Raw genomic sequence first — 19,454 nt, forward strand, 5'->3', positions numbered from 1 at the left:
TTTTTCCAGAAAAAAAGTCAGGAATTCAGATTTGGATATGAAATCTCCAGAGTTTTAGGTGTGGGTCCGATGGGTTACGTATGAACAGCCTCAAGGAAGGGGCGTTGCTTCCTGCTCCAGTGCGGGTCACTGTCTAATGCCGTGTTTTACAATGACTTTAGGAATTCTCTGTAGGCCACAAAGAGTTGCTTGCCGTTTACTAAGTACTTATTGACCAGTTCATAAACTAATCAGCCTCCAAACCTCCTCATTCCAATGAACTTCAGATATGCTACTTCCTCTGTTATCCTAGATTTCCTCCAAAACTGCTACTCACAGAATCGTCCAAGAGCGAGGAGCGTATGCGGCTTTCCCTCTGGTCCCCGAGCACGGAGGCAGCAGCTCACGTGGGGGTCAGGTGGGCAAGGCCCCGCTCACACCGCAGTCAGGGCCAGGAGGCAGCCAGCGGCCAGCGGCTTCCTTCTCGTGTTTCCCCAGAGAATTCCTGGTTTCTCGTCTCAGTCTCTCTTGCCTCTGTTGGCACCAACCATGCCTCTGCAAACAGGGGCTTCTGGGGTGAAGCGGTGGGAGCCGCAGTCTCTGTCCTTTGAGGGGAGTTGACTGGGTAACCCCTCCTCCATGACCGGGAAAAGGAGAGGAGGGAGCAAAGGAAAAGTTAGGAGCGGAAAACCCAAGGCTTTGCCTGTGTTTTATTTGTCTAATTTTTCCTTATTTCCATCCTAAGAGGTGGGATAACTAAAAATTATAAACCGTGGACCATAAACCCCTTTATTTCTTCTAATTTTGTAACCTTTGGACAATAACGCTATCCTTTGTCTTAATATAAATATTGGATAGGAATCCTCCATCTCAACATACGTTAAATTCACAGAAAATGTCATATTTTGGAGAACACTTTAAATTGTTACAGTATTTTTTTAACTCTACTCAAGGATGACACGATACGTAATCTCCGATTCTCGCTGATCTTTCCCGGTGGATTTCTTTATGAACCCAAACTTCCCTGCGTCTGAACTGAGACGAGGAAGCAGCTTCCATCACGTGGAGCTGCGTGGAGCCGGTCTCGTTTACCTGGGAGACCTCGGTCACCTAGGAGACGGTGACCCCGGGCATGAAAGCTCTCGGGAAACAGCTGCAGGCAGTTTGATCTGCACCCTTGGTTTTGCCAGAGCTTCTAGTTTTCCCTTCATTATACCTTCCCCGACTTTCTCACTGTCACACCACTCGGGCTGCCGCCTGCCTGCAGCCCTCCCTCCTCGGTGATGCTAATGAACAGTGAGCGACCGCAGGTTGGGTGGCAGCAGGTGAAAGGTAGGGCCGGGCTGATGACAAAGTGACTGCTACTTCCCCAGTGACTGGGGAGCGGCTGGGGAGGAGGAGGGAGCTCCGGCTCTGCGTGGAGCCCCAGCTGCGCCCACCGCGGAGACCGCGGCCCGAGGCCCCCCTGCCCCGTCCCTGCAGAGGGAGCGCCTGTGACGGTGCGTGGAGACATGGGTTAGGACACCGATGGCCCTCGCGGTCCCAGGACTCCACTTCCAGCCCCTCCCGGGGGCATTGCTGTGGCCTGGAGCCTGTTCGGCCTCCAAAGGCTTGAAGGAATCTACGAATGTGCGGTTTTTGGTATAGTTGATACTCCCTTACCTTCACTAAGGCTCAACCTGGCCAGAGTGTGCATTTTACTGGTGGGGAGGATGGGGGAAATCAAATAGTAAGATAAGTCCTGCTTCCAGATTCAAGTTTACATGTTACAGCATAATTCACTGCCCTCTCTTCAGTGAGTCCTTCTGATGGCTTCTGTTGGTTCAAAAGTAAACTTTTAAATTCTAGACTTTAAGTATAAAACCATTTTAAGCTCCTAAGAAAACCTCTCTTCATTTTTAAAATAAGCAGTGGGCTTAAAAATAAAAGAATTAGTGCTGTAGTAGTTCCTGAAGGGTGATTTTTCTAACTGTGAATCACTAGAGTGGGAATCAGAAACCCAAACCCGGGCAGAGGTAACCAGGTTGCTTCTGTCCAGGCCCAGGCAGGACCAGAGCCCGCAGGTTAGAAAGCGCTGCTGACGACCTGCTCAGGCATCACCAGTGAAGCTTCTGCAACTCAGGTCTCAGACCCCTTGGAAGAGCAAATTCAAACACACAGCTCCCCTGATGCTTCCGAGGAAGACGCCGTCAGGTGGGAAAGGGTGGGTGAAAACAGGCAGGAGTGGGGACGCAGGCAGGGGGCCCTGCAGGACACTCGCAGGTGTAGGCTTGGAAAATGAAAGAACCTCCTCACGTATCTCCCACTGTGAACTGTACGCTTTCGGCCTAATCTGAACCTCGCCGGCCGTTTCCGGACATTGATACGTGAGTGTGAAAAGGAAGTTTGAATCTATTTTGCTACTTTGCCTTTTCAGATTCTTTTCCCTTATGGGTTCTTACAAAATGCTGAGTATAGTTCCCTGTGCTGTACAGTAGGTCCTTGTTGGTTATCTGTTTTATATACAGTAGTGTGCGTATGTTAATCCCACCCTTAAAGGTTTATTTACAAGAGAGCAAAACCCACTACGGAGCCTGGAATTCAAACAGGATTGGCCCTGCTATAAACAGAGCAGTGGCACAGAACGGTCCACAGAGGGGCCCAGCTGCGGTGGGAAATTAGCACAGCAAGAGCGTGTATTTTAGCTGGGGCGGGGGTGGAGCTAGTATTTATTAATTGAAGGATTAGTGGCAGAATTAACTGTCCATCTAGAAGAAAATAAGTTTGTCCCCATATGTAAAAAAAATGGATTAAAACTTAAATGTAAAAAATCAAACAATTCTTAGGCAACCATATGAGCGATTAGCTGGTAAGCCAAGGTTTTCGACTTCACACCCACAGAGCGATGGCCTCAGTGCCCTTTTGGTGACAAGCCCTCTCCCGGGCGACGGCTGGAGTTCATTTCAGATGCTGCACAAGCGTCCGTGACAAGGGTGCGGGCTTCCCGAGCGTGACTGGCCATGTCCCTCTGAAGCTCTGAGGAGCCCGCGCCCCCTGAAGGCGGCCCCCCAGTGAACCCTAAGCACCCCCAGGCCCCCGGAACTCCCCACGTGCCTGTGCCCCAGGGCCTTTGCGCGTCCTGCTCCCTCTGCCTGGAACATCCGCCCCAACCCTTTTTTAATCTGAAACCTGCAATTTTCCTTGAAAACGGCGCATATTTTGATTCCCCCGGGAGCCTCTGTCCACCTCCAGAAGGGTTACCTTCAGCTCGTCTGTGTTCTGTTATGTTTTCAGGGCCCTGACACAACGTCTCCCCTCGGCTTTGAGTTCCTTAAAGAACAGGCTTCCATCCCGTCGTCTCTGCGTCCCTGGTCCTACGACAGGTGTGCAGTGTTAGGAGATGCTCCACTTGCACAGAACAGGACCCAGCATTTCCTCCGTCACCCGTCGCCCCAGGGCGTGTGGGCCCTGTTTGCGCGTTTTGCTAAACTGTGAGCGTTGGAGAGGATTTCCAGGTGCAGTAGCCGCCTCAGAGCTGTGACGTGCCACCCGGGGTACCGCTGACCCAGACTGCGTCTGCCTTCCAGGCTTCCACACCCTGAGCGGGGCTGATGCAGCAGAGGAAGGGCGGCCACCCAAGGAGGCTCGGCACCGCGCGCCACGTCGACCCTCCTTGAAACGTTTCCCAGCTCCTCTCCGTCTCCCTGCGCCTGTCCTCCCTGCAGGGTCAGCTGCATCTCAGGACGCAGGCCGATGTGGTGGAGGCCCTTCCCCCCGGGCAGGTCGTCTCCTCTTGGCCCACTCTGGTCCCCTCTGCGCTCTCTCGAACTGCTGCTAAATTCATTTCTTTATAAATATGCTGGTGAGGGATTCCTCCTGCGCTCAAGAACCAACAACAGCTGTCCGTCCGCTGGGTCACTAGTGACCCGCCAGGTCTGTCCAGGCCCCCAGGGTGCCCTTCCCACTCTCCCTGTGGCCGAGCGCTTCCTGCTCCGCCACGCCCATCACCCCGAGGTTCCACCTTGTTCCTGCCGTCTCCTTGACCCACCATCTCCCCAGCAAACGGACTCGCCAGCTCATTCACTGGCGCGTCCATCCAAGTACGCGTTTCTAGCATCTGCATGTCAGCTGAGCCTCTGCAGGTGTCTATACACACGATGGGCGTGTAAGTCCTTTCTTCCTTCTACACCTAAACTAATCGTCCTGAAGTATCTCAGCTTTCCCTGAGAAATTCCCCCTCCGTGATTCACCTCGCATGGGCTCCTCCTTTCCTGAAATTCTTCTTATTTTATTAAATCTGCCAAATCTTATGTCTGTGCAGATGCCTCTCCCATTAAGATATTAAGCTCATTAAATGAACTTACATTTTTTATTATAGGTATTTTTATTATCCCACACACAAGAGTAATAAATACCTATTTGTTGGTCAGCTGGCATGAACATTAATCAGACTCTGTGCAGGACCTCACCTTGCTGATGGTTTATTTCAAGAGCCGATCCACCCAGGTCTCTTCTATACTGTCACCTGGCACAGCCGCAAGTGTCCAACTAGAGTCTTCTTTCCCAAATTCTGACGTTTCTTGTCATAAACTGTGAAGGAGGTGAACTGTGCATACGTGACTTTTTGTTGCTGTTTGAGTACAGTTATAGTTGATTTACAATGTTGTGTTAATTCCTGCTGTCGTCAGTTATAGATATATATATATTCTTTTTCGTATTGTTTTCCATTACGGTTTGTCCCAGTATATTGAATATAGTTCCCTGTGCTCTACAGTAGGACCTTGTTGTCTATCCATCCTATATATACTAGTTTGCATCTGCTGACCCCATACTCCCAATCCATCTCTCCCACACACACCCCCCAGTACCTGACATTTTACGACGTCCCCATCTTCTGCCCAGAATGCAGTTCTGGCCACAATGGGCGGGGTGAAAAATGACACAGTCCAGGTTGGAATCTGGTCAGAGGAGCTGCCGTCTTTACTGCTCATCTCTTGTCAGCCCCTCTGATGCGTTGAGTGGAATTCTCCCATGATGCGGTTTTGCTGTGTATAAATTACTCACATTCACCCAGCTGGCAGTATGTTCCCGTGGCTTAAAGAGGACGTGTAGACAGTGGCTGGTTTCAGGACCCTGCACCAAAGCTGCCCCTTGAATGATCTTGGGCAAATCACAGCTGTAAAGGAAGTGTAAGAAAGACACCTCCTTACAGAATCGTGTGAGGACCCTGCAAGGTAATAGATGGAAACACTGTCATCTCCAAGTGTGAGCCTTGCTGTGACCCTGGAAAGCGTCCTGATGATTTAGATCAAGGTAGAGGCAATTGTCCCCCAGGACTAGACCATGGCGAGAGTAGCCGGCACGCTAAAACGTGTCCTTCTGTGACACCCACCTCCTCCCCACCACGACTCCACTTCAGCTACAGGGAGAATCTAGACATTAATATATGTACTTTTTTCCTTCCTGCAAACTTCAGCCCTATCCATTATATTCTTGGCACAAAGTACAACTCAGACTGACCGACCCAGGTGTGTCCTAATCAAAGTCTTCCACTGCGGGGGCCCTGCAAGACGAGGTCTGCTTTGTTACCTTTAAACAACACGTTTAGATTGCCTGGTCCTTCCCCAGCAGCACCCCTTCCAGAGGGAACCTGTCCCTGAGTTGCCAGCAGGAAAGCACGCTGACTGCCTTCCTCTCTCCCCAGATGGAGGTGGATACCGAGGAAAGGCGGCACCGCACGCGGTCCAAAGGGCTCCGAGGTACGTCCCTGCTTCCAGGTCCCTGGGGGCCCTGCTGGGGTCCCATTTGTCCTGCCGAAGCCCTCAGACCCGGCCTGGACACCACCCTCTCGGTAGCTGTCTGTGGAAGGGGCTTCTTGGGATCGATCGTCAATTTGTGTCTTTTCCTCTCTCTGCAGTTCCTGTGGAGCCGGCCATACAGGAGCTGTTCAGGTCAGTGAACAGGACGGGCAGGTATCCTGTTCAGATAGCGGGCAGAATGCACCCCAGCGGCGGTCAGAGACTGTGCGTCGTAGCAGACAGGGCTTTTGCGCGCCCGGGGGACCCAGGGCCTGCACCCCAGCCCTCCTCCCAGTTTCCATGCCTCCCTGTCTGTCTGCGTCCCCCGCTTCCCTCCCGTCCAGGTGGCACCTGAGTGACCCATCCTTTCCTCTTTCAGCTGTCCCACCCCTGGCTGTGACGGCAGTGGCCACGTCAGCGGAAAATATGCGAGACACAGAAGGTAAGGCCTCAGTTTTTCACGCCACGCTGAGTGACTTGTGGGCACAATGAATGGGGACCATCTTGGGGAAGCTTTCCTGTCCTCCTCGGACGTGGGGCTCTTGTGAGATGTTCTGACCACCTTCTGGGGCAGCGTTTACCCCACACCAGGGGTGGCGACTGAGGACCAGCCTTGCACCTCTCCCCACTTGCTCCCTGGGATCCTCCCCCAAGTCACTGGGAGCCATATCTCTCCTCCCCGTTTTCTCCTTCCGTAGCTCAGGATGGTAAACATCCGGTGGTAAAGTAAAGCGTGAACTTCCTTCCTGTGGGCGCTCGGCTCGTCCTGGGAAAGGGGGTCCAGGCCTGGCGCCGGGCAGCTGCAGGGGAAATGCAGAGCAGGAGGGGAAAGTCCGGACAGATCACGCTCGGAGGCTTTGGGGCTTAGAGATGATGCTCGTAGACACCGGGATTTCATGTCCGTGACAGAGGTGGAAGCACCTGGAGCACGGGATAGGCAGGTGACGGCTGCTAAAATGCGCCACAGCGGAATCGCATCCTTCACACCAAGACTGCGAGTCACGTGCAGCTTGCTCAGTCTTGAGATTCCCTTCTGAGGCCATTCAGCCCAAGCGGCCATCAGGGGCCGGGCCCAGGTACCCAAAGCTCGGGAGCTAGAGCAGGTGCCCTGAGCACCCCAGGGTGACCGTCCTTCGCTGCTTTCCACTTTATTTCCTTTTCAGCTGAACACTAATTTACGGATGAAGTCAAGCAATTATTATGATTGTCCTTTAGCAACAACAAGGGGAAAATTTCAAATTACTCCAAAACACCCATGCTAGCGTTTAAGGAGGCAGGGAATTTTCAGTGGGCATCCCTGATGAAATGGATTCATCCCAAAGGAACGACAGGCCATGGTTAAGAGAATTTTGTGACTTAAATTATTATATTTAATTTATTATATTATTATTTGATTGTGAAAACTTATTGAACTATGTAATTTAAATATGTGGTTTTTTAACTACATGTTATTTTATGAAGGAGTATACATGTAAATTCCTTTTTAAAAATCCAGTTTTTAAAAACTGGATTGTTTGTGCTTACGATGGAAAACAAGTTAGCCAAGCATGAGTGGATTTTTTCGCCTAATCATCTCTTCGCTAGACAATAGTTTTGCTATTAGAAAGAATGGTTAAATTTGACTAAAAAGTTTTAATTAGGTGTCAGCTAGTTTTAATTGGGCGTCATAACCACACTTTTGCTGTAAAAGTCATGAAGCTCCCAAAGAATTGTTTCAAGCGTTTGTGTTCCTACCCAAGGTGCATCCCCTAGAGCTGTGGGCTGATGGGCCCTGTGGGATGCAGTGTGTGTGCACAGCTCTCCCTGGGATCTCCTCCACTGCTCAGAAATGATGCTCAGCCTTAGGCTGGGAACAATGCGAAGACAGCTGGGCTCCACCCTCCTCTGAGACCCGATGCTGCTGAGAGCTCAGAACACCCTGAATTTTTCAGGAGCGAAGTAGGCGGAATTTTAGAGAGGAGTCACAGGAACAGCCAAATTGGACAATTTTACAGCAAAAATAATCTCAATTTTTTAAATTTAAAATGTTATTTTTCACCATGAGTCATAGTGTTTGCAATTATTGGAATTCCCACTGTTTTAATAGAAATAGTGAGTGAGGAGGCATACTGTGGGAACCCAGTACACAGACACTGGGCCCCGTTTCCCCTTTGCCACTGATTACCCAAGGGGCTTTGGGTGAATTATTTAACATGTATTGACTTCAAATTTCCTCGGTTTTATAATGAGAAAGTTGCAGACTTTGTTATGTAAAACTAATTACCATTCAAAACTTACGTCACAGATAAGACTTCTCTCCGAGGAATCTCGCTGGGTTATCAAGTGGGGCTTTTTCTAAATTTTATTTTTCCGTGTCTGCATATCAGCAGTTCTCAACTAAGGGGCGACACTTGAATTGCTCAGACTGAAAAGGGGCTCCTTGTAGTGGATAAGATTCGCGTATACATCAACATCTTTTGACTGGTGCTATTTCAAATTTGTGAGACTCTTCAATTATATCTGGCTTTGCTTTTTTCTATTTTTAAAAGATTTCCTAAATGCAAGTTTCTCCCCCCTGACAGCTGTGCTCATGCACGTGAACACCTGCACTACCCACCCACCGACACAGGTGTCACCTTGCCCGCTGCCCTGTCCCCGCTGATGCTTGGAGCACATGAGGCCCCTGCAAATAGGACAAGGGCAGCAGCCTCAGTTCTGGTCTTGATGAAACTGCCCGTTACTTCAGTCTTTTAAAGATACATTTTCCAATGAATATATTCCCGTTAAGGCTACAATTTCATTTTACCCACATATCACGCCAGTTCATAGCCAAATAAAAAGGCATTCTTTTAGTATATTGAAGTATCTATTTATTTGAACACGCAAAAATTAATTGGAGGCAGGTGAGGGGAATCAACAGTGTAAAAAATAAAACATACAATTTTTAGGAAATTTGGTAACAAGTGGTAAAATGATGCCTCTCAGTTCATCTTTAGTTTGAACACAAGAAAATTTCTAAGGAAGTCAAGTATTGATCGCAGTCTCAGCGTGCCTTCTTATCGCTTTGGAGGGCATGCACGTCGGGGGTGGCCTTTGCTGCTTCAACGGGGGTTTGGCTTTTCGTGACAGCTTCTAAGACTGATGGCTTTTCTCCTGCGTGGTAGAGGTAGGGTTGTGGATTTGTAAGAAATGGGGAATAGGTGATAGAGGAGGATCAGTCATCAGATAGGACCTGTGAAATTTAACAGTAATCTGAATTCACGAGGCATTCACAATTTAAGATCCTGGTTAAAAATGGAGAGGTAGGAATTAAAGTTATAATACTTACTTTATTCGTTGGTCTGCCTTATTCAAAAATTATGTCCTTGAACTAAAGATAATCTATTCATGGGTGTTTATTTGTGTTAATAGTTCACCATCAATTTGAGGTGCCTGATAAACACATGCACAACTGCACAGTTAAAGGTTGAATCAAAGAGATAAATTAGGAAAAACATAAGGGAAATGAAAACATAATTTTACCAGAAACCCAGGGTGTATCAGGAGTTCTGATACAGTACTCCATTCAGTGCTGAGTCTCCGGGCAGTCAAGGTAAAAAAGAGGAAGACGAATGACAGAGCCTCGTTATCTGATGCAGGCAGCCCAGCAGTTCCTCAGAGGGGTTACGCCTGGCACTGAAGGTCCATTTCTTTGAATCCCTGCACACTGACCAGCAGGGATCCGAGCTCAGTCAATATTTTTTGCCCTGATGCATGTGAACAGGGCCAGGCCTCCAGGCAGAGGACAAGATTACCAGCCGTTATCTTCAGAAACATCATTAGTATCTAGACACATGACTCTGACTTTTTTAGGTTTTATATTATTAGCACATAAGTATGACAAACCATCATGGATTTGCAGTCAGGGCCAGAAGTAAGTCTCCTGTCGTGAAGCAAAATACCGACACAGTCTTTTCTGTACACAGCAAATCCGACCTCTGCTTTCCCACTCACATCTCACATCTTTCGCACACCTGACCGCACACAGTCCAGTGCACACGTCTTTTCTAAACTGGTATTTATGAGTAGCTGAAGTTCGCATCTCAAACGCAGGGGCCCATCCCAGTCTTTCTGTGCAGGTGCAGAACTACCCCTCTGCCATCCTAAGTGAGTTTTCCAGGGTTTGGTTCTTAGACGCCTAAATTCAGGGAAGGGAGCGTCCTGGATGCCCCACTCTCCTCCCTGGGCCACCTCCTTCCCAGTGTTCAGGCAGACTCGTGACCTGTAAGCATTTAAAACACCTATGGGTGAAAAAAAGAGCGTTTTTCCGCATGCCTGCAGCCTGGGCAGCAGAAAAAAAATGGAATACGTGGAGGCCATGCACTTGGAGTTTAGGAAGTTGCTGGGCTGTTGGTTGGTTGGCTAGAGGCTGCAGGCAGGCAAGGTGTGAAGGATGCAGACCCAACCCTTGGCCTGGGGCTCCGAGGGCAGGAAGAGCTTCCCGACGACACCAGACCCCGAGCTGAGGGGGCGTCTTGGGGGACTGGGCCCTCTGCATGTCCTGGTGATGCCCCCCTCTACTGAAGATGAACGTCTTAGGGATGGAGACAGATGGACAGGAGACCACAAGTCACTCTATCTATAATTGTTTTTGTTTGGTTCAAGGACCTGAAAAAGAGATTGGTTATTAATCCAGAGAATTAGATGAACGGATATTAAGATAGGAGCCAAAATATGGAACGTCAAAACATTTCTGCAAAAATCTACTCCTAAGCATTTGAGTAAGATTGAACATTCTATGCCATATATTCACAACGTTTCCTCCCCACGTTGATATAAAATACCGCTTGTGTTAAAGATACGGTGCAACTTGATGTTACAAAGGGATGAATATATAGACACTAAATTCATCATCAAAGTCCCAATAAAACTTAGAAATAGGAATCATAAAAAATATTAGTTTCTATTTCAGATTAATAAACATTAAACACTGTAGAGGAATTTGAATTTTAGCCTTCCTTATAATAGTTATATACATCCTGGACCATTTGGAATTAATTGGATTTACTTCTTTCTTTCTGAATGGTGATTTTTGTATAAGCCTCCAATGAGAGAGGGAGAGAGAGAGAGGGAGAGGGAAAGAGAACCCTTAATGTGAATTCATTCTTCACGTCATTGGTTTTGTGAACCCTCTGAATTTACTTCTGAAACTTAATAGATTTTATTTACGTTTGCCCCTCACAGCTGTTTTTAAGTTACTCTTTGTTGAGCATAGGGTTCTGGTGAGATATTTGATCCAAAATCTAGCTTGAGAGACTCGTACAAGCAACGATGCCCCAAAAGCCAGGGGATGGCTTTGGTATTATATTTAAATCCTTCCCTGTTCAGAAAATTCAGAGTCAAATCAATTTATCTTGAAACTTTAAAATTAAAAGCTCCAAATGGTAGATTTATTTTTTATTAGGAAATCATTAAATTCTCTCTGGCTTATGGTGCACGTTCCTTCTTCAGATTTTTTTCCATCTCATATACCTTTGCACCTACCAGTGTGATTGCCATGGCGGCAGCCACGGGTGAATAATTGCTTGTCTTCCCGGGAGCTTGTTCTGGACCTGGAGCTGAGGGCTTGCTTCCTGATGTATGCACGCCTCATTTGGATGCTGCCAGCAGCCTGGGGGCTGTATTATTCATGCCTTGACAAAGAGCTCTCACTAAAAGCCTTGGAAGAGAGCCAGGCACTGGGAGCGATGGTGGAGCATTTCAACGTGCAACTGAGAGGAGAATCGATAATCAAAAAGGAAAGAAAGAAAGAGACAGAGAGGAAGAAAGAGAAATAGGGATCCCTCTACTTCCCTTTTACTGGTTTCACATGGGTAGAATTTCCATTTGCATTACAATAAAAAACCCTAAAAATAATTGCATTTTTTTCTAACCACGCTTGAAAGTTTAACACAATTTTCCACATTTAATTGCAAAGCTGATTTTAATTAGTAGGGTCCCGCATGTGAAAAATGAAGATCCACTTGGGTGCATGGAAACACTGCAGTGTCGGCTTTATGCTCTAATTAATGTATGGCTGCCGTGCAGCAGGGCACACTCTGGGGCGTTTATGAAGAATTCTGAGCACGCAGCCACCCAGCCAGGAGCCACGAGCGTCAACAACTCCCCCTTCATTCTTTATGAGACATCGCTGTGCATCACCCCGTGCATAAACTTTATAGCGTGCCTGTCCTTTTTACTATTTGTCACTAATATTATGAATCAGAAGTTAGCGCACACCTATTTTAACGTTAATTTGATAGCTTGCCCGGTTGCAGAGAGAGCAAAAATGTTGTGATCTCGGGACTTATGTGTCTGAAGTGGAGATTCAAAGCGAGTGGGTTTCCCAGACTCACCATTGCCTTATTGTGAATTGTATGTGTGCAAACACAAAATTCAGGCATTGGTCTTTCCAGACTGTGGTGGCAGTTAACCTTCATTGTCACAGTAAATCCTCTATTTAAAAAAAAAAAAAAAAGCTTCCTGGCCATTATCCCAAGAAAACAGTGTGCCTGCTGCTCGTCTCGAGCACGTCCGCCCAAACGGACAGATCTCTGGCCCCGGCCGAGTCTGTTACATATTTCAGAAGACAGTGTGACTGATTCAGTGTATTTAAAGCTGCAAATAAAACAGGTCATGCATTTCAGGGTGGATTTTTGACATTTTATAAAATTCAGGATACTTTGAAAATAACTCCACATTCATAGAGGAGGAATATAGGTATTTTCAGGTAGGAACTAAAACATAAGTATACTTAGAGAGTCTCTAACATTACAATCTGTATTGGTTAAGAACTAAACACAGGAATTATAATCTCGGTGTGATTTATTAACTAGTGATTAAAGATATATAAACATGGTTTTGAAACATCTCCAGAACACACAGCAGAAATCGGTGTGTGGTACGGCTACCGTCAGGGTTTACCGGTTCCGACGTCCACCGTCTGTGCTGGGATTCTAGCAGGTACGCAGCCACCACGTTTAAGAACTAGTGGGCGGAGAGGGGGTCCTGACGTGGGGGGGGGCGCTGGCCCGCTGGGCGATCGTGAACCGGGAGCCCCGCGCACCTGCCGACGGCTGGCTGCGCAGCCCCGAGCTGGTCTTCCGCGTCCTGTGTGCGGGCTCCCTGCGCGTCCGCACCACCAGGGACAGGAGAGGCGACGCCCAGAGTCAGTGGCTGCTGGATGGTCCTCAGAGAGGTGTGAATGGTGGGGGAGGGTGGACGGGACGGATGTGTGAGCCCCTCACGCTGAGTCCAGTGTGTCCAGATGACAAGTCCAGGCCGCAGCTCCAGGTACCTGGAGTCTGCAGTCAGAACCAGCGATTCCGGAGAAGTCAGCCTTGCGACCAGCTCTTCAAACCCATACTTGAGAGCAATCACGTCGTTAGTATCATTACTTATACCCACGCTTTGAGAAGCCCAAGGAGTCACGAGGATGACCTTTGTCCTTCTGCAAAGTGGTTGCTTCTCCTCCTTCTTGGATCTTCTGTCCTGAAGAGAAAACAGGGCTTCCAAGATGAGACACCAAGAAATGACTGAACCCCCAAACTCCAGAACCTTCTTCCTGCTAAAACTGGTGACAGAGTTAGAGGAAGGAAGCTCTGCCCTCTTAGCTGTAAAGTTAATTTGATGAGATTGCAGTGTTTTCGTCTGAAAAAGTTTCTGTGTGACTTAGACCATTTCCAGCTACAAAAAAATGAAAACCCCACTGCAAACTGGCTTAAACAGTGCAGAATGAATTGTCCACGTAAACTGGGAATTGAGGTCAATTCACTTCTGCCCCATCGTCCGGCATCTCCCGGCAATCACCCCCACGCCTGGCTCTCACCTCATCCCAGGGCTGCCTGCCGGGGCCCCAAAGTCCAGAGGAGGCCGGAGGGGTCAGGTCCAGTGAAGAGGGGCTCTGGATGAGCCACCGACACCGTCCTCATAGTTCTGGTGCTGCAGTGGGTCCACAGCCGGGCCTGAGCCCTCTGACCGCCAAGCCATCCCTGGGCTGAAGGCCGATTCAGCTCCACTCAGGCAGGGCGTCCTCCCCGAAGCCCGGAACGTCAGTATCACCTGAGAACTTCTTGGAAAGGAAGCATCCTGGCTACACGCCCCACCCCAAACCTGCCAACTCAGAGGATGTGGCAGGGGCCCCGCTGTCTGTTTCCCTCCCCCTCCCAGGGGATTCAGATGCCCCCCGAGTGTGAGGTCACGGCTCCCAAGGCACAGGCCTGTGTGTGCCGAGGGCAGCCACCTGCTCTAGCGGGGTTTTCAGGTAATGCAAAGAGAGGCTGTGTCCTGGGCGAGCAACCAGCAAACAAATCCAGAGTGTGTGAAGCTGGCAGTCGAGGAAATACTTAGTGGCCGTCTGTCTGGGGAAGGACTGGATGGCCTGGTGTGGACAGGTCAGGGCTGCAGAGGCTCAGCCTTGTCCCGTGAGGAGACCCCCTCCCAGACCCAACATGGACTTCAGGTCACGTGTGCGAGGTGGTGGGGGCAGAGGTTCCTGGCTGCTCAGAACCTCAGCTGCTCTGCCTGTCCCTTGGGCCAGCGAGGCTCTGTGGTCACCGGCCGTTTCTGCCCTGCATGTTGGCCTGAGCAGAGCCTGGTGGCCAGGAGCACACGGGCAGTAAAAGTCCAGAGTGCCTCAGCTGGACGCGCCCTGGAGATGGTGCACGACCCGTGGAGGGCTTACTTCCCTCGTTCAGACTGGGCCACCTGGGCCCCGTGAGCCTCCGCGAGGCCCTGCGGACCTGGGAGCAGGAAGATAAACGCACCTTCCCTTTCCTGTTAAGGGAAAGCTCTGAGCTCCCCCTGTATAATTCAGCAGATTTTAAAAGCTCCACTCATTGTAATTTAGTGGCCGCTGAGCGGGCCGTGAATACGACCTAATGCTGTATCTGCCGTGGCCAGAGATATGCTTCCCACAGGAGTGGACGCATCTCCTAAAACTCTGGGGAGGAGAGTAGGCCGTGAGCAGCTCGGAAAAAATTCGATTCCGCAGTGACGCTCCCGACTCGCTCCGCCAGCCCCCAGCCCATCCCATAGCGGTTGTGCTTCTGAATGAGCTGTCTGCGCCCCCTGAGAACCCTCTGGCTCCCCGCGCCAGGGCGGGCCTGACAGCCAGGAGGGCAGGGAGGCAGCAGGGCCACCGGGAGGATCGTGCAGACCCAGATCCTGGAGCCGGGGTCTCTGGTGCAGGCGACCGGGTGGCCTCACCGTGGTTAACCCACGTGTCAGGGAGCGAACTACGGAGTGGCTTCTTGGTGCTGCATACAGGAGCAGACCCCCCCTCAGGAGGGGGCAGAGGGCCCCCCCACCGCTCCTGTAGTAACAGACTCTCTGGACCACAGCCCCTCGCCTGCCCCCATCTCAGGAGACACTAATCAGATGCTTACGACAAAGTCACCGCCTTGAATGACTAATGGACTGAGCTTTCCCTGAGGCAGCACGGTTTTGCCAGAGATGCTTCTTAAATTAACGCAAAGAGATTTCTAATAAGTGATGGTGTAGGCAAAGGGGGGGGGGGGTCGGGGGCCGAGGCTCTCACTGGAGCCCTGTCTGCCAGGCGTCAGCACCACCCAGCCCGCATGACCCTGGGCTGGGCTGCCCGTGCATGCTGCCCCGGAGCCCACGCACAGCCCGGCCGCGGCCTCTCCCTGAAATGGGGCGAGAAGGCCTGGGACTTGCAGCTTTGAAACTTCAGGACTTGAAAAAATGAAAAGGAGTTTGCTTTTCAAATTGTCTTAACGGATCCTCCCAGGGAGTTTTTATTGACAACAGAAACCAGAAGAAACACTGCATGCGCACAAAGGTGACTTAGCATTAAAGGTGGGAAATGCTCATTTTCTCAAATAAGGACTAAAAGTGGGATCACAAACGAAAGCATAGCGGAAGTGGGGGCAGATTTTCATGAACATCTGTCTCGTTCTTGTCACTGTGCTCCGTTCAGGGAAGGTGACCTTTGCCCAGAACATCAGACTTTTCCCCTGGATTTTTAATGCATTTTACTTAGTCTCATGTTATAGGTGTAAATTTGTATTTTTTAAATTTTTATTTAACTTTATAACATGAACCTTTTCTGATGTCACTAAATATTTTAATTTTCACGGCTAACTTCCATCCTATGGTGATATTGTAACTTATGCAACTCTTATTATTGGAAATTATTTATTTAGGTTTTTTTTAACTTTTCCATGTTACAGATCATGTGTGATAAGTGTCTTTGCAGACAGCTTTTGTGGCTTTTGGCTCCTTCTTTGGGGCAGTTTGTCACAAGGAGGAGCCTTGGCTTGAAGGACGTGAGGACAGGAATGGTTTTAAGAGTTTCTTTCCAGGAAGACGGGACCTGTTTGCATTCCCAGCAGCAGAAGGGAAGGTGTCCCTGTTTCCTTCTGCAAATAATATGGAATAATTGTTTTTAAAACACTTCCTTCTTACTAAAAAAAAAATGTTTTTGTGAAAGGATAAACTTTTAAAGGACTGGTCATTTTTCAAACAATGCTAATGCCAGAAAATTCTAGAAAAAGACATGGTTTGAAATTTAAGCCACACTTTTTCCTTCTTAAATGGTCTCACTTGTCAGTGTTCAGGTGAGCTGGACCCCAGCTGCCACCCCCCAAGACTAACCCTGGGGTGAGACCCTCCAGAGCTGAGTAAGGAAGAGGCTTCCGGGCAGAGGGGCGACGCTTCGTGCCAGGTGGAAGGCGAAAGGCTCTCTTTCTCTGTCTCGGTCACCTGGTCCCTCCTCTCGCCACCCACCAGCCTCAACATTCCAAGCCCAGGAGCAGAAGAGAAGCCAGTGTCCGGTCACCAGAGCCACAGCCAAGTGCGTCAGGGCGGGGACAGAGCCCCTGAGGAGGAAACTGTGCCTGAACGTTATATAAAAGTGTCTTTAGATTTTAGAACGATAAAAATCTAGGCCAGCAAAGAGCAGCAGAGGTTCTGCAGCAGGGCCTGAGGGTCTTCACTGCCCTGCGCTCCTCCAGCCCAGCCAGGGGCTTCGGCTGTGGCCGTCGAGAGCTCCACCTGAGTGTGGGTGCCCCAAGCCGGGAGTGGGCGAGCACACATTTCCGGGGCTGCCGCCGCGCAAAGGCCCTGGAGTCCAACCGAGGGTGGCGTCTGGCACAGCCCTGCCCTTAGCAACCACCCCTAGACACACACGCCGACGGCACAAAAGGCAAACGGACGGTCGGACGGTTACCATTTACCGTACACAGGGGGACCGTAGGCGTGTAGACAGTGCCCCGAGACCAGGAAGGAGCAAGCAGGTGGAGGGGCTGGATTCCACCCCGCTGGGGAAACTCGCCCAGTTGCCTTTTTTCAGAAAGTACAGTGCTGTTTAGGGAAATACGCAGAGGCAAGAGAGAAGTGGTCGCCTCTGTGGCCAGGTAGAACAGGACCCTACAGACTGCTTCAAAGATGCTCTGTTTGGCTAATTACTGAGTGTTCGCTGCACACACAGCCGTTGAGCAGAAGGAATATTGGGGGACAAAGGGACACCCTGCCCTTTGACCTAAGATGTGTGGCCCATGCCAGCGACGCGTCCAGACATGCAGGATGCAGGGGAGGGTATGACCAGGGAGACAGAAGGAAGGGTCCTGGGAGAAGCACTGGATACACGACGCCCATGAGGGGCTTCCTCCTCTGAGCCCTCTGCCCTGTGCCCCCAAACACCGAGCAGGAGACGGGGCCAGAGGGACAAATCACCTCACTGCCTTCCTGGGCACTATGCATGCCCACCTTTATCCAAGGAACGGCACGGACACAAACGTTCCCAATTTGCAACATCTTGGAAAATGGAAGTTGGAAGAGTTTTGCTGAGTCCCAGCTTTGGCTCCAGCCGGGCAGGACCTCAGATTTCACCCGTGTTTCGTCTACATCCTGTGTTATTTACACAAGGATTCATCACAACCTTCCTTTAAAGAGTAGATCTCTTTCCCACAGTCGAAACACAACATCTGAAGCAGGATCTTCGATCCGCACAAACTTTCTCAGACACTTGTCACCACCGCACAGTTTCTGCCCAGATGTAAAATTTTCTTCCTAAATGGATTGTCATCAGCTCCTCAGAAGACAGAGGAAACTTCTCTCTTTCTCTCCCCAAGGCATCCTTTCTTCGGCTCACGGTGGCCGTTCATGTAGTACCTGCTGGAAGATGTTGCTACTGACGTAATGGAAGGATGCTGAAGATGGAAAATGATTGGAAAGATAGAAGAACAATTTCTACAAGTAAAGAGATGGGGTTACGCTCGGTTCTACCTAAATTTATAGCCAGTAGGATCTTACTGTCTTCTCCTTGGAGGAAGTCTCCTTGATTATCATCTGACATCTGTCACCTCCACACCGTGAGTCAGGACCATGGTCGGACACGGAGGCATCACGGGAAGGAAGCGACTCCTCCCCTGAGGAGGCCAGCTGTCCCGTGGATACACATATATGACAGAATGTCCCAAGGGCCCTCGGAGTCCTGTTTGGGGACCAGGGAACAGAGAAGGAAGGAGCTCCATCCCCCCGGGCTGGCCAGCCTTCCCAAGGGGGAGATTCTCCACCTGGCCAGTGGGGGAAAGGGGGCGCTCAGGGGAGGGCACGGCGGGAGGGCTCACGTGTTCAGTCACCCTTTCACTTGGTGAGTCTGAGCTCTTTGTTAAGCAGCACTGTGCCAAGTGCCCAGATCCGCGTAGGAACAGACCGGGTCCCCGCAGTAACAGACCGAGTCCCACAGTAACAGACCGGGTCCCTGGCATCGGATGGGCTCGGAGCCTGAACAAAGAAGCACCAGACCCAGACATGGAGCTCCAGCCCGTGGGAAGCTCAGGCCTCGGGGCGCCAGCCTGAGGAGGCCGGGTGGTGGAGGGGGCCCAGGGAGGCCAGAAGAGGAGGCAGGGTCCTCAGTGGGACTGTGGCCGCCCCCAGCGGGGGCGGGGGGAGAAAAGCACAGCCAGGAAGGAGGCTGTGGCCATAAGAAGATCCCGGTCATAGAAGGTGCCCCATGAGGACAAGGAGATGTGGAAGCCGTGGCCTCAGGATGTGGCCCAGTGGCCACAGAGGACCGTATGTGCACGGGCAGGGTCAGGTTTTGTCCTCAGGAGGGAGAGAGAGAGAGACAGGGTGGGAGGGAGGGATGGAGGGGGGAAGGCAGGAAGTCAGTGCATTGGAGGAGATAGGAGTGAAAGCTCTTGGTGACCAGGGGGCCAGAAGCCAGCCTGGCCTGAGGCGGGGGCAGAGTGGAGGGAGAGGAGGACACACTGGAGACATTCAGGGCGTGGACACAGCAGGACTCAGAGCCGCCGGGGGCGCTGAACCAGGAGGAAGAGGGTCCGGGAGACTCAGGTCCCGCGTCCTCGGGCCCAAGGTTCAGACAAAGAGGAGCCGGGAGCGGACAACACGTTAGGACGTGCTCCATGCGGTTTACGTTGCACCCGACAATTTCACGCTCATCTCCAGTCCCCTGTGGTCTGAGGCGGACTCCACGCGCGAGCAGCTTGCGTGTACCTTACTGCGTGCGAGAACATTCTGTCAGCCCCATGCTGTGTGGTGAGAACCGGACCCCAGAGGCCGAGTGACCTGTTGGGGTCCAGGTGATGGGCTGGTCACTGGCCGGCAAGCCAGGCCTCCCATCCCCAGCCCTGCCCACTTTCCACGATGCCGCCGGCCTTTGGACCGCTTTCCAGGCTGAGATAAGCCCTCTGTGCTGGAGTTCACTTCAGTGAG

The 19,454-nt window shown here is 50.6% G+C and overlaps 1 protein-coding gene across 3 annotated transcripts in view; it reads left to right on the forward strand.

Annotated features, from left to right (window-relative positions):
* The first annotated feature begins 5,662 nt into the window (after positions 1–5,662).
* MYT1L (myelin transcription factor 1 like) overlaps positions 5,663–19,454 on the forward strand; it is a 135,186-nt gene continuing 121,394 nt past the window's right edge. For all 3 annotated transcript variants that reach the window (XM_019942539.2, XM_019942540.2, XM_019942541.2), the window contains exons 1-3: positions 5,663–5,717; positions 5,876–5,909; positions 6,136–6,198. In XM_019942539.2, coding sequence (XP_019798098.2) covers positions 5,663–5,717; positions 5,876–5,909; positions 6,136–6,198 — 152 coding nt within the window. The remainder of the gene's footprint in view (positions 5,718–5,875; positions 5,910–6,135; positions 6,199–19,454) is intronic.

Source organism: Tursiops truncatus, chromosome 14, assembly GCF_011762595.2.
Source record: "Tursiops truncatus isolate mTurTru1 chromosome 14, mTurTru1.mat.Y, whole genome shotgun sequence".
Taxonomy (NCBI): domain Eukaryota; kingdom Metazoa; phylum Chordata; class Mammalia; order Artiodactyla; family Delphinidae; genus Tursiops; species Tursiops truncatus.